This window comes from Hylobates moloch, unplaced genomic scaffold, assembly GCF_009828535.3.
Source record: "Hylobates moloch isolate HMO894 unplaced genomic scaffold, HMol_V3 SCAFFOLD_7, whole genome shotgun sequence".
Classification (NCBI taxonomy): domain Eukaryota; kingdom Metazoa; phylum Chordata; class Mammalia; order Primates; family Hylobatidae; genus Hylobates; species Hylobates moloch.
In genome coordinates this window covers 107,652,869-107,674,305 of record NW_026652282.1, presented here as the reverse complement: position 1 = coordinate 107,674,305, position 21,437 = coordinate 107,652,869, and the positions used below count along the sequence as shown (strand labels likewise).

Genomic DNA, 21,437 nt, shown 5'->3' with positions numbered 1-21,437 from the left:
ATGTACATAGCTTAAGGAGATAATTATAGAAATATGAAGGCTTTTACTTCTCCTCTACAAGACATTAATCATTATTCTGAGTGAAAATTTAAATACAATTTTTTAAAGAGGAAATGCCATATTCATAGGATGAATAATAAATGTATTTGAACAAGATATTTCATGACCCACTTATGAGGAAAATAGCTATTGTGCAATTGAGTGCATTCATAGCCAATTAAATGGCCAGATACTGATAATACTGATTAATTGAAGAATTTCTCTAGGAGAATGGGTTAGGGCTCTGCATTAAACCAATTCCACATTTCCTGTTATCAATGATTTTCAAAAAATATTTAAACTTCATGCCTTAACTTGATATAAGGATAAAAGTATGTCACTACCTTGGTGTGAACATTTTTCAAGTAGCATAGACTGTAATAATGGGCTAAAATCAACAAAAGAGTATTTAATGAGAGAAATATTAGGCCACCTGCATGTATAATTTTGAAGAATAAAATACATAGAGCAAGGGAAAATTTTGCTTTCTAGCATCTCGAAATTAAATAAGGCCTACGTGCTTCATCTTACAATGATCTCAACCTAAGATATGATTGTATGTTGGTAGCCAAACAATCTAGTGATGGATGGGTGGATAGTCTATAAAGATACTGGAGATGCTTAATTATGAATCCAGAGAGTCTCTCTGAGTTTCAGTATATACATATTTTTTATGTTTTTAGTGTCCTATTTCAGAGAGAAACAATTGTAGTGATCAAATAAATGTTTCTTTTTAGTATTTGTAAGGGTACAATGAACAATATTAGTATATTCAATTTTCAGAATTTATATATTTGTTGTTACATTTCAAATAAAATGTATTGGGTAGTTTCCATTTAGTGGTCAAATAATATATAAGACTAGAAAGCCACACCGTACAGTGTTTATAATGTGGGCTGTAATGGAGACTTAGAAGAGAATTCACATGGCTTCACTATTCACACATAGGGACATCACTCAGGGTTGGTTCTAAATAATAAGGTAAGTAAAGGCTGTTGCTACAAGTATACCTTTGGAATTGCACTTAGAATGAAATCCTGTTTGTATGCCCACAAGTCTTTCAACAGTCTGAACTAGCCTATCTTTCCTACCTTACTATATGTTCTTCTTTTCCCCCAATCCTTTAGCCAGTGTTTTTCTTCTGTTCTTTGAATGCATCTGTGTGTATACTAAGATTCATCTAATAGACCCAAAACAGTTTAAAAATACATGTACTATGTAGCAAGGGTGTGTAGAAAATGCAACTTAAGTAGCATGCGGGTAGTTTCATCTGGGAAATATTTTTAAAAATGTAAATACAATATATCCGTGCTGTTTAAGTTAGCTATTTCCATAGTTGTTATCATCATCTTTTACCATAGCTTCCTCAAAGCCAGTATTTCAGAACTAACCAATTTTAACTTTAAAAGGTCTTATTTATAACATTCTTTTATTATGTTAGAAAAAATAAGAAATCATGAATATTTATTTTCCATGAGAATCAGTGACAAGACAAAATATTGATTAAATTTTGTTCCATTTTATTAGTGAGCAGGGTAGGCCAAATCAAAATGCCAGTTTCATTCATTTAAAATAAAATTTGCAAAAATCTATGTTGTCGAGGGTGTGGGTGGACTCAAAGGGAATGTGAGGAGAAAATAAATTGAAGACACAGTACTGTAGCAATGGTTTTGATTTAAGTGAACATTTTCTGAGCTTTATAGTTACGAAATCTTGCATATGGAAATTATAGTTGCTCTTAATCTGCTTTAGAAGACTGACGCAAATATTAAAAAGTAATGAACTAACAAGATTGTTTGTTAATTCCACATAAAAGCGCTGATTATACATCATTTCCTGCCTACAGCTAAACCCAAGAGACATCTTCTAAGAAATTGTTAAATAAGCTTCTTCACTAGAAATGTGAATACAGCTGAGTTGCATGATAAATTTCCATTTAAGGACTCCAGTGCTATCTCACCCTTAAAAAATAAAGAGAAAATAAATACAGGGAAAAAAAGGGCATATTAATGTATTCAGGGAGCAAAATTATTTTGCTCATGGGAAGTGCCTCATTAATATAATTACATCTGATTTCAACATATGTTTTAAAGGGTAGATTTTTATAGGAATTATACTTACTGTATATTTGCAGGCTTATTATATTGAAAGCTTACTGTAAATTTCATTGTTATTACTTTTAATATTTTAATAGTATAAGTTATAGCAGTAATTTTCCAAAGTATATTTAAAATGCTACCCTGGTGCTTGGGTTTCAGGGTTCTGGCTATACTTTTATATTATTTCTATTAAAGCGTTTGTTATACAGGTGCAGGAGAGATGCTTTATGGGTTTTTTCCTTTGTAGAAATACCATTAAAGCAACTGCCTCTTATCAATTTTATTTTTAATTTACTTTTTCATATGAATCCATTTTCCATGTCTAATGGTAGCTTTTAGCAGGTAATTTACAGGTGAGAGCCTGCTAGTCTTTGATCATTTCCTGGGCCTGTTGAATGGCAATTATGCTTTAATTCTATAAACATTGAAAAATGTTTTTTTTAAACTAGCACTATAATTTTTAGCAATTTTACAGTCTAATTGGATATAAAGGTGTTTGGAGTCATTGGTTATTAACCTGAGAGAAAACTAGTATCTACTGCCTCTGTGGACAAATTAGAAAAAGCACTCACTCTGGGCAGATAAATTAGAAAAAGTTGCCCTCCCTCGGATATCCTGCTTAGCAAGCAGAGTATAAGCTTAATTTCAACCCCCACTTGTACCTCTAGGCAACATTGTGCAGAGTACAAACCATGCAACCGCTGTGGTACAGCCCAGATTCTATTTTTTTGCTCAGATTCCTGGTTCCTAGCCCATCCTGGCCAGCCATAATCTACTGATGCTCAATGCCTGTGAAAACAAGTGTAAAACTAAATATCAAGTCCTTGGCCTCATTTTGCCAAGCATAAAGAAATAAAAGTTTGCAATAGCATGATGCGCCTCAGTTCGTCTTACATAAACTTTTTGACATAGACTTCTGTAGCTACTCTCATCACACTTGATTTATTTTCACTTTCTCTGGGTGCTCATTTATTTATAATTATGGATGTAAAATATCTATAACATTTTTTCTATTGCAATATAATTGTTTCTATTTGAAATATTGAAATCATTAAAATGTAAAGCTGAAAGATACATTAGAAACTATATATTATTATCTCCTTTTTATCACAACTCTAAAGTTTAATTGAAATAGTAAAAAATATTATTATAAAAATTTAAAAATATAGATAATAAAAAGATGAAAACTGGATATTTCCAAACTCTTTTAAAACTATTTTTTTACTTAAAATGTATGTAGAAGTTTTCATTTTTAAAATTGTAGTTATCTGTTATTGTTCTGATGGTGACATTAGGTATTCTATCATCTGATTTTACCATAATTTTAATTAGACAATTATCTGTTTTGGAATATTTAGTTTACTCCTGATCTTTTTGCTGTCATAATAGGCATATAAACCTATATGTATCTAAACCTCTGTTGATATCTATGATTATTTCCTCAGACTAAACTCCAACAAGTGGAACTTTTAGATCAGAAAACATTCCAATTTTAAGGTATTTGTTTACTATTTCAGTTTGCTCTCAATAAAAGTTCTACTATTTTTTCTCTCACAGATAGTATATGAGAGCACTCATTTGCCTAAAACTTTTCTAACAACAAACATAATTACATGAAATAAACTTTTCCATTTTGATAGATAATAAATTGTATTTATTAATTTAATTTTCATTTATCAACTTAGGTTTATTCGTTATTATTTCTTTTGTAAATTATCTTTTTGTGTTATGTATTCATTTTTCTATAGAGATACGCAACTGATTGACTCATGTAAATAATTTATATATTAAGAATATTCAAACCTTTTTCTAAATACATTGCAACTTTTCCCTCAGTTTGCCATTTGCTCTTCAATCTATTTATGGCAATTTTGGCACAATTTTAGAAAATACTTTAGTATGTTCTTACATGATTTACTTTTGTAAAAAGAAAGGTCAAGACTACATCAATATTTATTTAGTTCTTATATTGTCTTCTTGTGTTTATGGAGAGTTTCCTCTTACCATGTACATATATATTTAATATATTTAAAATACATTTTAAAATGTAGTTCAACAAGAAGATTCTGACTCCACCACATAGTAACATTTTGTTTTTAGTCAAATCACTAAATCTTTGAAGTCTCAGTTTTTCTATTTGTAAATTGGGGACCCATCAGACCAACAGAAGAGGTAGAAATTCTAAATAAAGACTCATGAGCATATGAGAACCCACTGAACTATAAAGAGTATACCTTCTGTTACTGGTAAAAAATTAATTTTCTGTTAGTAATCAGTTACACCCACAGTTGTCTATTTCATTTTAATTTTCTATTGCCCCCTAGGGAGAGTATTTATTGAATATATTTTACATTTAATAAAGGCATATTAATATTTTTAAAGCCCATGGATTCCTTGCTTTATACTTTGTTATGTTTGCTTGTTTGTTTTGGCTAGAAAAGCCTAAGACCCAAAATTGAATGACTTTTTACCAGCTTTCAGTCAAGGGTTGATTTTCCTTTGCAGCTTCCATTGCTGGCCATGTTAAAAGAATAACATCAAGTTAAGTATAGAGAACAACATTTAGGCATTGTAATTACCACTTTCCTTATATAACTTCACTTCATATACAATGAATAAAGGAGAAATGAGCTTTTACACTGTTTTGAAATGACATGTTCATGGTTTCATTCTACTCGTAAGGTTAGCAATGTTAGCTAATTATAAACTTGGACACTTTGGGATGAATATAGATTGCAATTGATTTGTGGAAATATCTAGTACTGAAGCTGTAACAGCTCATATAAACTCTGAGGAGATTATTTTTTAACTTATGTTGTTTTCTAGACGTGGAATTATCCATGGTTTTACTGATGATCTTTATAGACTATCTCATAGGTAGTTTTAAACTATGAAACATTATGTTTGACTATTTTTCTCCAGATGTGACTAATTACTAATATGTTTTTAAAATTGCTCTATTTATAGATAATCAACCTTTTATTTATGGCATTAAACACTGTCCTTCACCTATTTATTGTAGAATGCATTACTAATTAGCTATCAAGTATCAGTGAGGATTAACAAAATGCACACAATTTTTTTACCTAGAGTAGGTATAAATATTCCCCTGGCGAACATAATAGACTACTTGGTTTCTGGATGAAGTGTGCTTAAATAATGTCAGTAATTCTACTTAAGAAATTATAATTTTGTGGGGAGGAATAAAAGACAAAATTAGAAAATCATCAGTGTACCTCACTAGGGGAAAATTATTAAAGTTTAAATTTAAAAAATGAAGATCTGGTATATTTGAGAACTTTAAGGAAAAATGTTCTTGTTTGAATCCAATTCATTGCATACCCACATCACTAATGAAGTTAACCTTGATGATGATGTGTTTGTTTGTCTAGGCCAGTTTGGTGGATTAATGAAACCTAAACCAGAAAGTGTTTCCAGTTTGGCATAGGGAATGTGAGATTGGCTGCTGTCTAAGGAGAGATATTTATAGGAAGGAATGAAGCAGTGGAGATGGATTCACTTTTAGGAAGACTGGATAGTATTTCTCTAATCACCTCATCCCCACCCCCTCAAATAGTATTTCTCTAATCACCTCATCCCCACCTCCTCAAATGTGTGGCTTCTGCACATAGATTTTTCTGTCATGAAACACTTAATTCATAACACTTTTTTTCAAACCACCTCACCCTGTTTTCTCTGGATTATATCCTCCCACATCCAAATTTATTATTTTTCCCATAGTATTTCCAATTTTCAGCTGCTTCCTGTTCTAAAGAATTTCATCTCTTCTCAACTGACTGTGTCCCTACCCCTCTCTATTTTTAATCCTCAGTCTTTCTCCATCTGTTCTTCTCTTTGTCACGTGTGCAAACACCATCCATCAATTCCCCCATACTCCCTGTGTTGCTTTGCCTTTGAGTCACAGCTTTTATAATCGGGATGTTTGATAAATCATTATAAATATAATTTTACCAGAAAATTTTATGATCAAACATGATTAGATGGATAAAGTCCTTTGTTGCAGGATTGATGAATTTATGGGCTTTATTTATATTGTTTTATTTTACATGAAGAACTTTCAGAGTTGAGGAAAAATACAGCTTACCTATATAAAATAATACAGCATACCCTTTCATTCCCAAAAAGAAATAGGCAAGTCACTTTCATAAAAATAAGCTTAATTGAGAGTTATTATTTTTTTTTGAGAAATGCAAACACTGAAAAGTTTTTCTGAATGACAGTAAAGTCTTCAAAGCTGGGTGAGAAAGTGCATATATTTAATCATTGTTTAGCAGGAGTAGCACCTTCTCAAGCACTTAAGAAAAAGATTGCATGATGAAGCACAGTTTCTCTAACTTCTCAAATCTAGACTTGATTTGATAAATGCCATACATTATTATTATAAAAAACAATATCACCAAAGAGAAATAGATGAGTTATTTTACTTAATTCAGTCTTATCACTTTATCTTTCTATGAGAATATCACTCAATCCACCTCATTATAAAGAAGACATTCAAGGTTTTGTGGTAGCTATGAAATTAGCCTATGACCTGACATTATGTTTTTTACCTCTATAAAATGTATTTTGGCTCTGGCCTTGCCCCATTTGTCTTGAAATAGGGTCATTTTACACAGCCCTTTATTTAGGGACTTTAAAAATTATCTCTCAGTAACCATGAATAATGCAAAGCCATTGTTATAGTACTACATAATAGTTATGGAATGATTTTCTTCTCTCCCATTATATATGTGCTACCTAGTTATTTAGTGACAACCTCACAATGAGCCTCTTGTTTCATGGTGGAGAAAGAGAGCACTGTGATTTCAACCTTAAGACTCCAGTGAAAATAAATAATTTGTTCCTGTTTAGTGTTTTTGTTGTAATAATTCTCAGAAGAATGAGGCATAATGTTAATGGCATTCTAGTTTATGAAAGACTATAAACTTTAAATATTTCATAACTTTGAACTTCAACCTTATCAGTATTCTGCACTTTCATTGGCTGTATGTGTACCTTTTGCACCCATGCTACAGAAGTTGTAAACAGTAAAAGATAGAAATGGCTAATGAATCATATTGTAGACATGTAAAAGGTCAGTGTTGTAGAGTTTATTATTATCTTCTAGAGAATATATAGGACTTTAAAATTCTGATGCTACAGTCTTGTGACAAGGAATATAATGAGAACTATAAATAATAAACAGTATAACGTGAATCTTCTTGTGACAATGATTATAGCTTCAAATAGGAAATACTTAACCCATTATCATTAATACCAGAAGAAAGGACTACTTTTCTGATGTTCATCTTTCTTTTTTGTGGCTAGAATCTATTTAAGCCACAGAGAATAAAAATAAATAATATATATTCAAGAGTGTTGAATACATTGCTTTATGAGCACTTTCCAAAATGAATATCACGTTATGGTTTAGGATTAGTATGGATCACATTCTACCATAATAATTTTAAAATAACAACTTTAACGTGACTCGTTTGTTTAAAAACAGATGTTTTGCTGTCATTCAGGACACTGTCATGTGTGATAACAAAGTAATACAGTATTTCCATGCAGAAGCCATGTATAAACAAAAATATTTGCATTACATTTGCATTTAACAGCAGGATTCCAGGCTTATTTGATACTTGCATTCATTGAAATTGGTTATATAGGCCCAGAACTCGTCATAAACTAACGAAAACATATTTATCCTGCACCTCAGAGGTATAAATACAACTTCAGTGTCTCAATTTGCTAATAGGTATTCATTATTGCTTACTATTGGTGTTCAGTGTCTAGACATGACACAGAAAATAAAAAAGAAACACACACAGGCTGAGGAAAGAGAAAAGAGAGCTGAAAAGGAGCCAATTGTATTGATGTCACTTGCTTGTTCTAGTCAATTTGTCATGGATTTCTTTAATTAATTGTAAGTTAAGTTTTTCTGAGCATAGATCTGAGCTACCTACTTCCTGTGAGAGGAAAACGAATCCTGTCCTGCTGTCACTTACCACACCTTTTGGCAACTCTCTAGAGACGTAGCACTACCATTGACATGATGACTTGATTTCTTCTCAAAATATCTTTCAACATCTGCCTCAAAAGATATTTTTGATGAGTATAAGCATGCCCAACTTCTCTGTTCATAAGGATTAAAATTCAACAAATATTTAGTACACTAGGACTAAGCTGCTTTATCATGAGCAGCTGTACAAAGATGTGCTGAATACTTCCGTTCAATCCACCAGAGTGAATTGATGGAATCATGCCAGTTTCAGGACATACATGGAGTGAGAGGAATTCTATCAGGCACTATCCAGATATTCCTGCTAAACCCTAGAATACCACCTGTACATTTAGAATGACTTATTATGAAACAAATAAAAGAAACTTAATCGATCTATGGGTCCTTCTCACCAGAGTAGCAAATGACTCTTTGTTGGTGCTAAAAATTCTTTATTGGTTTTTGTCTCTGTCAGGTTTTTTCAGCTTCTGTCTAACTGGTTATATCACCTACACTATCAGCACTGAATATTAAAAATGCTTATTTGAAGAAACATCCTCTTCAGACATTTCTAGTTGATTGGTTGTTCATGTACAATGGCACTATGTTTTAGGTCATTTTACTATATAGTGAATTGTTATACAGCTGTCAAAGTGTACATCCTTTCACACTGCATGCTGCATCCTTATTTTTGTTACTTGAAATTTTAAAAGCTCCCATCTGAACATTTTGATAATCTCCCAGAACCATCATTTTAATGGGGTGCTGTAGCAAATTATGAGGAATACAAACACAGCAGTATCTGAGAAAAACATTTCCATGTGAGTAAAGTATTCTCATTTGCACTTCAATGTTCTGAGCATATAGTGATATGGTTTGGCTGTGTTCTCACCCAAATCTCATCTTGAATAGCAGTTCCCATAATCCCCATGTGTCTATCTTGGGAGAGATCCACGGGGAGGTAATTGAATCATGGCGGCAGTTATCTTTATGCTGTTCTCGTGATAATGAGTGAGTTCTCACAGGATCTGTCAGTTTTATAAGTGCCTCCCCGACCTTCATTCTGCAATTTTCTCTCCTGTTGCCATGTAAAGAAGCAAGTGTTTGCTTCCCTTTCTGCCCTAATTGTAATTTTCCTGAGGCCTCCCCAGCCATGTGGAATTGTAAGTCAATTAGACTTCTTTCCTTTATAAATTACCCAGTCTTGAGTATGTCTTTATTAGCAGTGTGGGAATGGGCTAATACATATAGTAAGCTCTTTGTTGAGACAAAGGGTGAAAGGATCAGTCCTGTTCCACCTTGATTTTGGACTCTTATTGAGCCAGAGCTATATATACTATGTAATTAGCAACAAGGAAAAGTTGAAACACAAACACCAGTTCATGTTGAAGCAGTGGTCTAAGAATACTCTTCCATCTTCCCTCCTCCTTCTTTCCTGACTTTTCAACTTGGTTCTGCCTATGACTGCTAAATGTTGGCTCTATGACTGTCACCTCAATCTCATCTGGCTTCTTTTACTGTTTGTTCACTTTTCTCTATTATCTGAACTTTGGGCTGCCTTTATGGACCTTATCTTAATTCAGCCATCCAGCTCTAAGCACCCCTTATAGCCTTGGGTAGATAGAGATTCCCCAATCTAGCCTTGGCCTAGGAAGAACCTAACCACCCTTTCCCAGGCACACTGCAAGACAGCTCAAAAGAAAATGGTAACAGTCGTTTAACTAAGCTATTTAGAAAACACTGACAGGTTTGTTTCTGCTTTAATTACCTTAAAGATAGAACACAAAATCCAAGGCTTTGGTTCCTGGGGTGTTATTTTGAAAAATAATTTACAACATTTCAGACTTCACAATCTTTATTTAATCTCCAGTATGTAGGGCACATTTGTGCTAAACAGAGTGTGAGAGGGTACAAGGTTTCAAATAGGGCACATTAGTGCTAAACAGAGTGTGGGAGGGTACGAGGTTTCAAATATAAAAGCATAAATGAATAACTTTCACCTCTTTCCACAACGCTTTTTTCGTCCTTCCTTTTTGCCATCAGCTGTGCTCTCTGTTGGGTGATGCAGGAGCTGGCATTCCCCCAGAATGGAAATGGGCAAAATAAGAAGGCAGTGGAGGACCAAATATCGGAGGAGGAGCAAAAGGAAGAGGCATAGTGAGAAAGGGATTGAAAATCGGAGGTCAAGGAGGGATGAAACAATGAGCGGTAGAGCAAGAAGGTAAACCTGGAGTACTGGAAGACAACGGGATAGGCCTTGGCCAATTATGCATGGGGTGGCCTGGGCCCCTGAGTGGGAAAGAAACATGAGCCAGCTTTCCTCTGCAGGCTATTCGTGTATTTCTGGGAGGCACCTCCATTACTATCCCTGATCTAAGGGTGGTAATATGTGAAGGGCCTCTCACTTGTGGGCCCCTGGGTGGAAAGAATCCTTTACCTCGTGGCAAAGCCACATGCAACCTTGCATTATTATTGCCTCTCTCAGTGCCCCTATTGTTGACCTTTGTGCCCCCTACTATCAGTGCAGGAGGGCCGCCAGAGACTTCCCAGGACACATTAATAGCATCCTGTCCCTCCTGCCTCCAGCCTGCCAGTGCATCAGAGCTATTTACTTCTGCTGTTGCTAGGGACTCTTCTGCAACAGCAGGTGGTGGCCCATAGGGGTGTCCATGAGCTCTCAAACTATGAAGAGGAATGCAGGATCCTGTTCTCTCAGAGGGCCACTCCAGTTGCTTGCTATCCAGATCAGTCAGCACATTGACGGAAGGTCTCAGCGGTACTTGAGGTTGACCCCAGGGCTCTGCGTCATCCTCCGGCTTGGAACTCTGACATTGCAGGGGCATGTCGTGGTGCAGCTCCTGGTTCCCATTTTTGTCCACAGATACTACCAAGGGTGAAGGGGCGTGCCCTCCAAGGCTTGCAAAAACAGAAATCAAACAGCTAATAAAAATGGAAATGCACTGACCAGAAAATAGCTAAAATGTGTAATTGACTGAGCTCACTGAAATATACCAGGGAAAAAGGGAGTGCCCTCTCCCCTATATGTAGCCAAATACTTGCTCAGCGCTCTGGCCTCTTCCCAGGTGGCTTCTTTAGTACTAGGCTACATGATTACCCTTTATGACTACTCAATGGCCTATTTCATTCCTCATTTCTCCACCTCCACAAGGCAGCAAGGAAGCTTAGAAGACGTACATAACAGTAAGCATATAATAGAAAATACCAGCTTTTTCAATTCTCTCTAGGATCTATGATTCACTAATCCTGGCATTCAGATTCTGGCAAGATTGTTCTGGCATGTCTTCTGAAGTAAAATATCTTTCTCTTCACAGAAGTCAAAGAAAAGTTAGTTATGTTAACAAACACACAAGTTTCTCTTCTTGAGGTATCATTCAACGCTCACACCAAATTTTGTTAAAAATTCCTTTCATTCAACCAACACCACACCCTAGAGTAAGAATTTCCTCATGTTTAAACCCCACTGTTTATACTAGGGATTTGCAAATTTTCTTTCAAAATTACACTTCAAAGTTGCCACTCTTAAATCCAGTATTCTTAGTAACTAAATTTATATCCTTCAAGTTTTTGTCTGTGATTTCCTCCCACATCTCCTCCAACCCACTCATCCCTGTCCCAGTTACACAATAAAGCAATTCAAACTGACTTTGCCTTCAAAATTAAGCAGTTGTGCTCGGTTTTGTACTTACACGTTTTCAATACAAGCCATGAAGAAATTTGATCAGAATAGCTTTCCTGAGGCGGTGGAGATAACCCACTGAACAGGCCAGCTAGGTCTGGAGAAATGACTCCTGCTTCTGCTTTAGAGGCTTGGCAACTAGAATGAAGCCAGGGACCAACTGCTTCTTCCTAGATTTGGAGTTCTCTTTCTGGGGTTACCAGTTGCTAAGGAAGGGAGGGAGAAAATGAGTGGGGGGGGAGGTGGGTGGGGATGAATCTGTGACACTCCTTTGAACTTGAATGTGGGACTGGTGTTTGCACAGTAGTAGATGGATGGTAAAGGCATTCACTACATTAATTCTGATGCAGGGCAGTTGGAAAGACAAATCATTTCAGGAAGGATTTAGAAGAATCATGGAAGCATGTTTTTTTTAAAGAGTTATTTATGAAGTTTTAGTTTATACAAGGTAGTTGTCAAGTCTCCTCAAATTTGGAAACACGTTGAGCAGAGTACTGTGCCTAATATTGTAACTTAAACTTCCAGTTTGGGGATGCATATTATTAACTTGATGGGGAACAGAGGTTTGGGGGCTAAATTGCTTTTCTATCTGTGAAGATGAAACAAGAACTCCTCTAAGAATCATTGTGACATTTTTTAGCCCCTCACATTGCAGTTATATCCTTCATCTTGCCTATTAGTTTATAAGCTCTCTCTCTCTCTGTCTGTCTCTATGTCTGTGTGCATGTGTGCATGTGTGTGTGTGTGTGTGTGTGTGTGTGTGTGTGTGTGTGTGTGTGTGTATTTCCTGTAATAGAGCTCTGGAAGTTTCTCTCAAGTTGGGAGGGTCAGAATAAATGGCATAACAGGTATCATAAATTTATAAATATTAGCTCAGATTTGGCCTTGTAACTTTTTTTGCATAGGGAACTTTCTGTTTGTCCAGCCTAAATTTCATTTTAAGCAAGTGTACTTTCCCAGCTTTCTTTTCTGCCATTGATTTACAGATTAATTGCTCTGAAATTACAACAACCGTTCCATCATCCAAGATAATTACTGTTGCTCTAGGACAAAGCCATAAACTTGCAAACCTGCCTAAATTTACATAAAATTTGTGCTGTGAAGGCTAGACCTGGGAGATTGTGTGTTCCTTATTTTTGATATTAGCATATGTTGCTACAGTTCAACAGTAATGTATATTTCTTTTCTCTTAAGGAAAGATAACAGACTCAAACACCATGTGCTTCAATTTTTAGGTATATGGTGTCTGTGTATCTGTGTGTGTGAGAGAGAGGGAGAATAATGCATACGTACAAAGTACTAATGTAAAGGAATGGTCACTACTGCAAATCAACACAACTCATATAGAAGTAAGCTTTGAGGTCTCCAAGTCCACATCTTCCTGCCAGAGTGTGTATAGATGCCACCATCTATACAAGAAAGTGGCATGTTTCCACACATTTTCCAGAAGAATCTGTTCACTTGCCTAGCATGGTTCACTATTAAGGAATCTCTTGATTCCCCAGATTGTTTCTATTCTTGCTTCAGTTTATTACGCACCTTGTCCTTATGTAAAAATAATAGTATTATCAGCAATATTATTGTTGTGGAGTGTTAAAGCTCTTTTACTTCTTGTCGTATCAGAGAGGAAATTACAACTTGGGTTAATGCCTGCTAATAGTTGGTGAATCACATTTAGATAAATAGTTTCAGTGTAATAGGTTGCATATTTTCCTGATAATAGCAACAAAGCCTGAGGAATGCCTTTTGTTCTTATCAAATTACTATAATAACAAACTATTTTTACCTGGAAATACCTGTTTGGTAAGATATCATCTTAGTTGGATTACATAAGAGTACAGTGTAATATAGGAACCAAATTGCTGGGAACAATGACAATGATCATGGCACCAAGAATTTTCCAAAGCCATGAAGTGTATAATTTATGGATCTTACCTCATATTTTGTTTGTAACTTGTTTTCCTTTGTGCAAATAGTCCATATTTATTGAATGCCTACTGCGTGCATTCACTGTTGTGTTAAGTGTTGATTTTATCAAAAAAGTTAAATATGCAATCCATATTGACTTCAGGGAATGTTCTAATTTTCTTGGGAGGCAAAATAACATCTATAAAATTATTGAAGAATGGCATAAAAAAGAGACACAGACCATTAGCTGCATGGTATAAGCTAAGACTGCAATGGCAATTCAGAAGAAGGAACTATAATTGTGGGTTAAAGTAGTTGTGACACAGTTTATGTGGGATTAAAACTTCAGCTGTGTTTAGAAAAATGGATATATTATACATAGGCAGAAAAGGAGATGTCATGCTATGGGAAGAACAGTTATAGAAGTCGAAATAAAGAAAAAAATGGCATTTTGTAGTTCATATGTTAAATCAAAACTAGGGCTCATATTTGGCAGAAATAGAAATATGAAGTACCAATTAGACCCCTTAGAGATAGAGATCAACCAGATAATTCATGAAGTTTTACCCATAAATAAATATTTGAATACATTCAAATTTCAAAGTTAAATAAATCTATCTCAAAACCCACCTTTTTGCAAAAAGCTATCAGGCTAACTCAATCATCCACTGAGCATTGAAAATTCAGTAATAAAGTATATGCCTTTTTCTTTACTTCATTTAAATAACAGTTTTGGGGAGAGAAACATGGTTAATGAAGGTTGAAGATTTGCCAAAAAGTAGCCTAGTTGGCAAAGCAGCTGTTTGAGTCCGTCTTCTGCTGCCATAACATAATACTTGAGACTGGGTAATCTATAAACAAAAGAAATGTATTTATCACAGTTTTGGAGGATGGAAAGTCCAGTATCAAGGAACTGACTTCTGGCAAGGGCCTTCTTGCTGTGGCATCCCATGACAAAATGTGGAAGCACAAGGGAGTGAGAGAGAGCAAGGAAGAGCGGGCCAAACTCACTTTCATACCAACCCACTCTAGCAATACCAAACTCACTACTGCCTTATCAACATTAGTCTATTCATGAGAGCGGAGACCTCATGGTCTAATTAATCTTAATAGTCTCACCTCTTAATACTGTCACAATGGCAATTAAATTTCAACATGAGTTTTGAAGGGGGCCTAAGAAGTAGCTAAGGTATAAAGGCCTTTCATTACCCATAGTCACTTTATTCATGACACAGTTCCAGATATCATTTATGTACCTCTCAAAAAATTTTGATGATTGTATTGAAATGCTAAGTAAGGTCTGTAGAAAGATATATTTACTTTTGCACTGCAATTATGACTTTAATAGAAATATGATTTCTGGGAATGGTGGCATGCACATGTAATCCCAGCTACTCAGGAGGCTGAGGCAGGAGGATGGATCGAGCCCAGTGATTGGAGACCAGCCTGGGAAATATAATGAAACCCCAACTCAAAGTTTTAAAAAAGTGTGGTTGATCTACCAAAATTATGTTACTGTGGGGTTTTATTAAAGAAATTTTGAAGATGTGTAAATGAAGGCAACGTATCATTTAAAATACATCCTTTCTCTTTTGCTTCAAATAAGAATTCAGGATATAAAGACATAAAGATGATTTTCTCTGTTTCCATCTAGCTTATAAGGAAATTGTCATGTTGACCTCTGGGGAGACAGTCATCAGAAAATCCTACCCATTTGCTCACTTTCCAAATTAATTTTGCTATGCATGTGAAAAACTCTCTAAGTTTATGATGTCCAAAAAGTGCTTCTGGAAGATATACCAGGTTTTTGAGGAGTCTGTAGCCATTTATTCCATGTATTAAAACATGAGAATCATGAAAGCATGATACTTTCCCAAAATGGGCCAGGCAGCATTATTCTATTACACAGCTATAGGCAGTAGTCCTGTCTTCTCTGCCTCCAGCTGTCCTGCAAACTCTGTGTGGTAATTGATGAGAATGAACAGGTGAGAGTGTGGGTATTTCACCACCAGTACTGGCAAAAGCAACTAACAATATGTGCCTCACTGCTGGATCTAGCTGTATGAAATTCAGTAGACTATTATTGCTTTTATAGAGTTTTTTGTTTCAGATTTAAATATTTACATATTTGTTTTAAGATGGGTAACATGGCAATTACTTCCAAACAGGTTATTTCCTTGTACAAATCAGAAGCTATCAGAAGTTTCCTCAACATATATCACTCATTTTTCTTGCTCTCATGGGGGTCAGAGCCAGAAATTAAGTAGCAGCAGGGCAAGTGAGATGAGAATAAAAAAAGGAAGAAGTAAAAGCAAATCTATTTTTTTTTTTTTTACCACTTACTGTATACCACACATTTGATATACATTGTCTCATTTAATGGTCACAGCAAACTTTTAAGGCAGCTATTATTATTCTACTCATTTTATAAATGAGGAAGAAGAGACTCAGAGAAAATAAGTAGAAGTTTCCCAAGGTCCCAAAGCTAGTAAATGGCAAACAATATTCAGATACAGCCAATTTGACACCAAAGCCAATATTTCATTCATTTAACCACGTGGCCCATAAGTTATAGTTCTAGGTCAATCACAAAAGTGGATCAGATAAAAACATGTGTACCAAATCCGAGTTTAAGTTTTTTGTAATGCATGGACTCATTGACCCTCATCCAGAGGTAGTTATGCAATGAAGAAATCATCCAAGCTATAATGCTCACATCCCAGAAAGTCTGCCTCTGCAGGGATGCAGCAAGTGATTGAAGTGTTAGTTAATAATGTAGCAAGGTGGTGATGACTGAAAACACTGTCTTGGAGCAATTGGGGTGGGTGACAGACAATAGGTATTGGTTATAGGACAGCATCAAGTGACCATTACTGAGGAACTAATGGCAATATGAGCCCAGCATTATCAATATTAAGATTTAATTAATGTTGAGCTCTTGAGCTGCACATGTAGAAGATATAGGGTTCCTCATATTATTTCCATGGTTGTGTGTGTGTGTGTGTGTGTGTGTGTGTGTGTGTGTGTCTGTATGTGTGGTGAAATGGGGGCAGAGCTTGAGTCATCCAAGTGAGGTATTAATGATAACCCTGGAGAATACCTTTCTGAATAAGATAAATATATAAATTAAAACATAAAAGCAGTATGTTTATGTTCATACATGGCATATAATATAAATTAAGATGCAAACATGGACTAATAAAATTAGAACAGTTAATGAAAACAGGTTAAAGTTTACAGAAAGCATCAGGCCATAAGTTTATAATGGTGTAATATATGTATTTGCCATGTCAGATTTAATTGCTGGGCCCAGGATTTGAGGGCATGCTTAATTTCTTGAGTACTTGGTTTGAAAAACAAAATATATTTTAGATTAATTTCATCTTGCTTATAAACAAGACACTGGAAATTCATGTTGGAAACCTTTTATCGGTTTATTAAAAATGAATCCGTTTTTCAAAATTGTTATGAGCTTTGACTCTGGAATCGTAAGGGCACAAATCTGGGTTTAATCTCAGCTTTACCACTTATCAACTATGTTATCTTGGATAGGTTTCTTAACTTCTCTGAACCTCATTTTCCTTACCTTTAAAATGGGGTTAGAGAACTATGTTAAGTAATGTATGAATAATGACTGTCACATACTAGGTGGCTTAAATATAATAATTTCCTTGTACATATAGACTCAGTGTTTTTATGTAAAATAGAGATGATAATGCCTTTCCTATTTCAGAACTGTTGAGAAAATTAAATATAGTTATTTGAAATTGTTCTGCAAACTGTAAGTCACTTCACACATGTTAGGTTCATATAACCATAGGTGATATTTCTAGAGCAAGAAGACTTCTTGGCACAGTTTAATTAGCACTGTGTAGGTGACCACCTATCCCTCCTACATATAAGGCCGTTTTTCTTTTCCTAAATCATCAAGGTGGTGAGGATTAACCACACTATTAAACCCCATGGTGTATAATGCTTTAAACTTTTCAATTGGCACTACATAAATCACCCATTGTTATATTTAATGTAGTAGCTGTGTTCGAATAAAGACGGCATTTTTGTATCTGACCACATATTTAATTGGGCTTTAGAAACTTGTGTTTCACAACAGGAATCACTGAAAGCATGTGATGATTAAAGAGGAAGGCCTGGGGAAAAAAGAATGTTGCATGGTTTCCTGATAGCAAAGATTTGATTGATTGATTCTCCAAATGATTTGTTACTTTAGAGGGAAAAAATATTTTCCCACCCAGAAGCCTTCCCTACATCCCTCTCAAGTGGTCAAATAAGTAGCTTGCTGGAGGAAGTGCAACACTTTTATAGACTGACTATAATTCAATGTGCAGGAAAATTTGCTGATGAAACTCAAAATAATAAAGCCTATCCAGAGAGACCATTCTTAATTCTTGTCTGAATTATGCTGTATGCCCATGCTGCTGACATAAGTGTTTGTTTAAAGGTCCTGGATAGTTTGCCTTTATTTTTGAACTATTTCAGATCTTCTACCTCTAGTTCTTAGAGTAATGAATTGATATGTGTGTTTACTTAGTGTGGGAGTTCAACAGAATGAAAGATCAGATTGTTGAGGGCAAGGCAATAAGTGAGGACCTCTTAGAAAGTTTCTACAGGAAATTTCTAAAGGAATATCATTCAGGTAGCGAAGTCTCAACAGCCCTATAATAAGATGTGAGCCAAACTGACGAACCTTTATAGAGGTACTGGGTCTTTTGGCACATGGTCAGATGAGAGCAAATAAAGGTATGGAGCATTGCACCCCTTCAGGGTGAACTGAACACGTGGTTATTTCTGTGGTTTCTAGGTATTATTGAGCAACAGACTGACTTGGGTATCTTATTAAAATAGCAGATTCCCTGGCTCCACCCCTGAGATTCTGATTCAATTGATCTGTACTGGGGCCCAGTTATCTTTAGTGTATTTACTGATTCTAATGAGGTGATCTTCTGACCACATTAGAGAAATACTGACAAGGTGATGTAGCCTTGTAGTCTAGGCTTGAGGGGTTCGACCCAGAATTCTAGTGGGCACTATTTTTTCATTAGCTCTAAACCACTGACTAGATAGAGGGACAATAGAACATAAAATCTTTTTGACTGCATGTCATATTCCAGTTCCATTTTGTTCCATAGACCTCCAAACATCATGATTAGTTTTTTAAAAGATAGGAAACATTTAGTTCATTAAGAGTAGTAGTTCTAAAATTTGGTTTAGGGAAAAATGCCACCCTCCCCATATCCTTTCAAAGGGCCCACAGAGTCAAAATATTTTCATTATTATATGATTATATTATTTGACTTATTCAGTCTAATTCTCTCCTGAGGGTACAGTGGGAGTTTTTCTCAGGCTACATGATATTTGGTGTCACTGCTCTAATGATTAATGGAATATGTGCTTATATATTCTTGTGTTTTAAAATTTTCCCAGATTTAATTTCTAATATGGTGTTGGGCTCGGAAAGCAATATTCCCAAATTAAGTCCTCAGAAGTAGCTTCAGAAGCAAAAGATTTTCTTTTTTTATTATTATTATTATACTTTAGGTTTTAGGGTACATGTGCACAATGTGCAGGTTTGTTACATATGTATCCATGTGCCATGTTGGTTTGCTGCACCCATTAACTCATCATTTAGCATTAGGTATATCTCCTAATGCTGTCCCTCCCCCTCCCCCCACCCCACAACAGTCCCCGCAGTGTGATGTTCCCCTTCCTGTGTCCATGAGTTCTCATTGTTCAATTCCCACCTATGAGTGAGAACATGCGGTGTTTGGTTTTTTGTCCTTGCGATAGTTTACTGAGAAGGATGGTTTCCAGTTTCATCCATGTCCCTACAAAGGACATGAACTCATTCTTTTTTATGGCTGCATAGTATTCCATGGTGTATATGTGCCACATTTTCTTAATCTGGTCTATCGTTGTTGGACATTTGGGTTGGTTCCAAGTCTTTGCTATTGTGAATAGTGCCGCAATAAACGTACGTGTGCATGTGTCTTTATAACAGCATGATTTATAGTCCTTTGGGTATATACTCAGTAATGGGATGGCTGGGTCAAATGGTATTTCTAGTTCCAAGTCCCTGAGGAATTGCCACACTGACTTCCACAATGGTTGAACTAGTTGACAGTCCCACCAACAGTGTAAAAGTGTTCCTATTTCTCCCCATCCTCTCCAGCACCTGTTTTTTCCTGATTTTTTAATGATCGCCATTCTAACTGGTGTGAGATGGTACCTCATTGTGGTTTTGATTTGCATTTCTCTGATGGCCAGTGATGATGAGCATTTTTTCATGTGTTTTTTGGCTGCATGAATGTCTTCTTTTGAGAAGTGTCTGTTCATGTCCTTCGCCCACTTTTTGATGGGGTTGTTTGTTTTTTTCTTGTAAATTTGTTTGAGTTCATTGTAGATTCTGGATATTAGCCCTTTGTCAGATGAGTAGGTTGCAAAAATTTTCTCCCATTCTGTGGGTTGCCTGTTCACTCTGATGGTAGTTTCTTTTGCTGTGCAGAAGCTCTTTAGTTTAATGAGATCCCATTTGTCAATTTTGGCTTTTGTTGCCATTGCTTTTGATGTTTTAGACATGAAGTCCTTGCCCATGCCTATGTCCTGAATGGTATTGCCTAGGTTTTCTTGTAGGATTTTTATGGTTTTAGGTCTAACATGTAAGTCTTTAATCCATCTTGAGTTAATTTTTGTATAAGGTGTAAGGAAGGGATCCAGTTTCAGCTTTCTACATATGGCTAGCCAGTTTTCCCAGCACCATTTATTAAATAGGGAATCCTTTCCCCATTTCTTGTTTTTGTCAGGTTTGTTATGTGGATTTTTCTGGGGTCTTTCTTTCCTTGATTAATGTCTCTTTGTGGTATCAGTACCATGTTTTTGTTATGTAGCCTTTTAGTATTTTTGGCTTAGGATTGACTTGGCGATGTGGGCTCTTTTTTGGTTCCATATGAACTTTAAAGTATTTTTTTCCAATTCTGTGAAGAAAGTCATTGGTAGCTTGATGGGGATGGCATTGAATCTATAAATTACCTTGGGCAGTATGGCCATTTTCACGATATTGATTCTTCCAACCCATGAGCATGGAATGTTCTTCCATTTGTTTGTATCCTCTTTTATTTCATTGAGCAGTGGTTTGTAGTTCTCCTTGAAGAGGTCCTTCACATCCCTTGTAAGTTGGATTCCTAGGTATTTTATTCTCTTTGAAGCAATTGTGAATGGGAGTTCACTCATGATTTTGCTTTCTGTCTGTGATTGGTGTACAAGAATGCTTGTGATTTTTGTACTTTGATTTTGTATCCTGAGACTTTGCTGAAGTTGGTAATCAGCTTAAGGAGATTTTGGGCTGAGACAATGGGGTTTTCTAGATATACAATCATGTCATCTGCAAACGGGGACAATTTGACTTCACTCACTCAAAACCGCTCAACTACATGGAAACTGAACAACCTGCTCCTGAATGACTACTGGGTACATAATGAAATGAAGGCAGAAATAAAGATGTTCTTTGAAACCAATGAGAACAAAGACACAACATACCAGAATCTCTGGGACACATTCAAAGCAGTGTGTAGAGGGAAATTTATAGCACTAAATGCCCACAAGAGAAAGCAGGAAAGATCCAAAATTGACATCCTAACATCACAATTAAAAGAACTAGAAAAGCAAGAGCAAACAC

At 35.6% G+C, this 21,437-nt stretch overlaps 1 protein-coding gene across 1 annotated transcript; it reads right to left on the bottom strand.

The window, feature by feature from the left end:
* Positions 1–10,181: 10,181 nt before the first annotated feature.
* PRR32 (proline rich 32) lies at positions 10,182–11,869 on the bottom strand. The gene is given in 2 exon segments (XM_032756436.2): positions 10,182–11,058; positions 11,850–11,869. Coding segments are annotated over 2 exon segments (897 nt in total).
* Between the last annotated feature and the right edge of the window lie 9,568 nt (positions 11,870–21,437).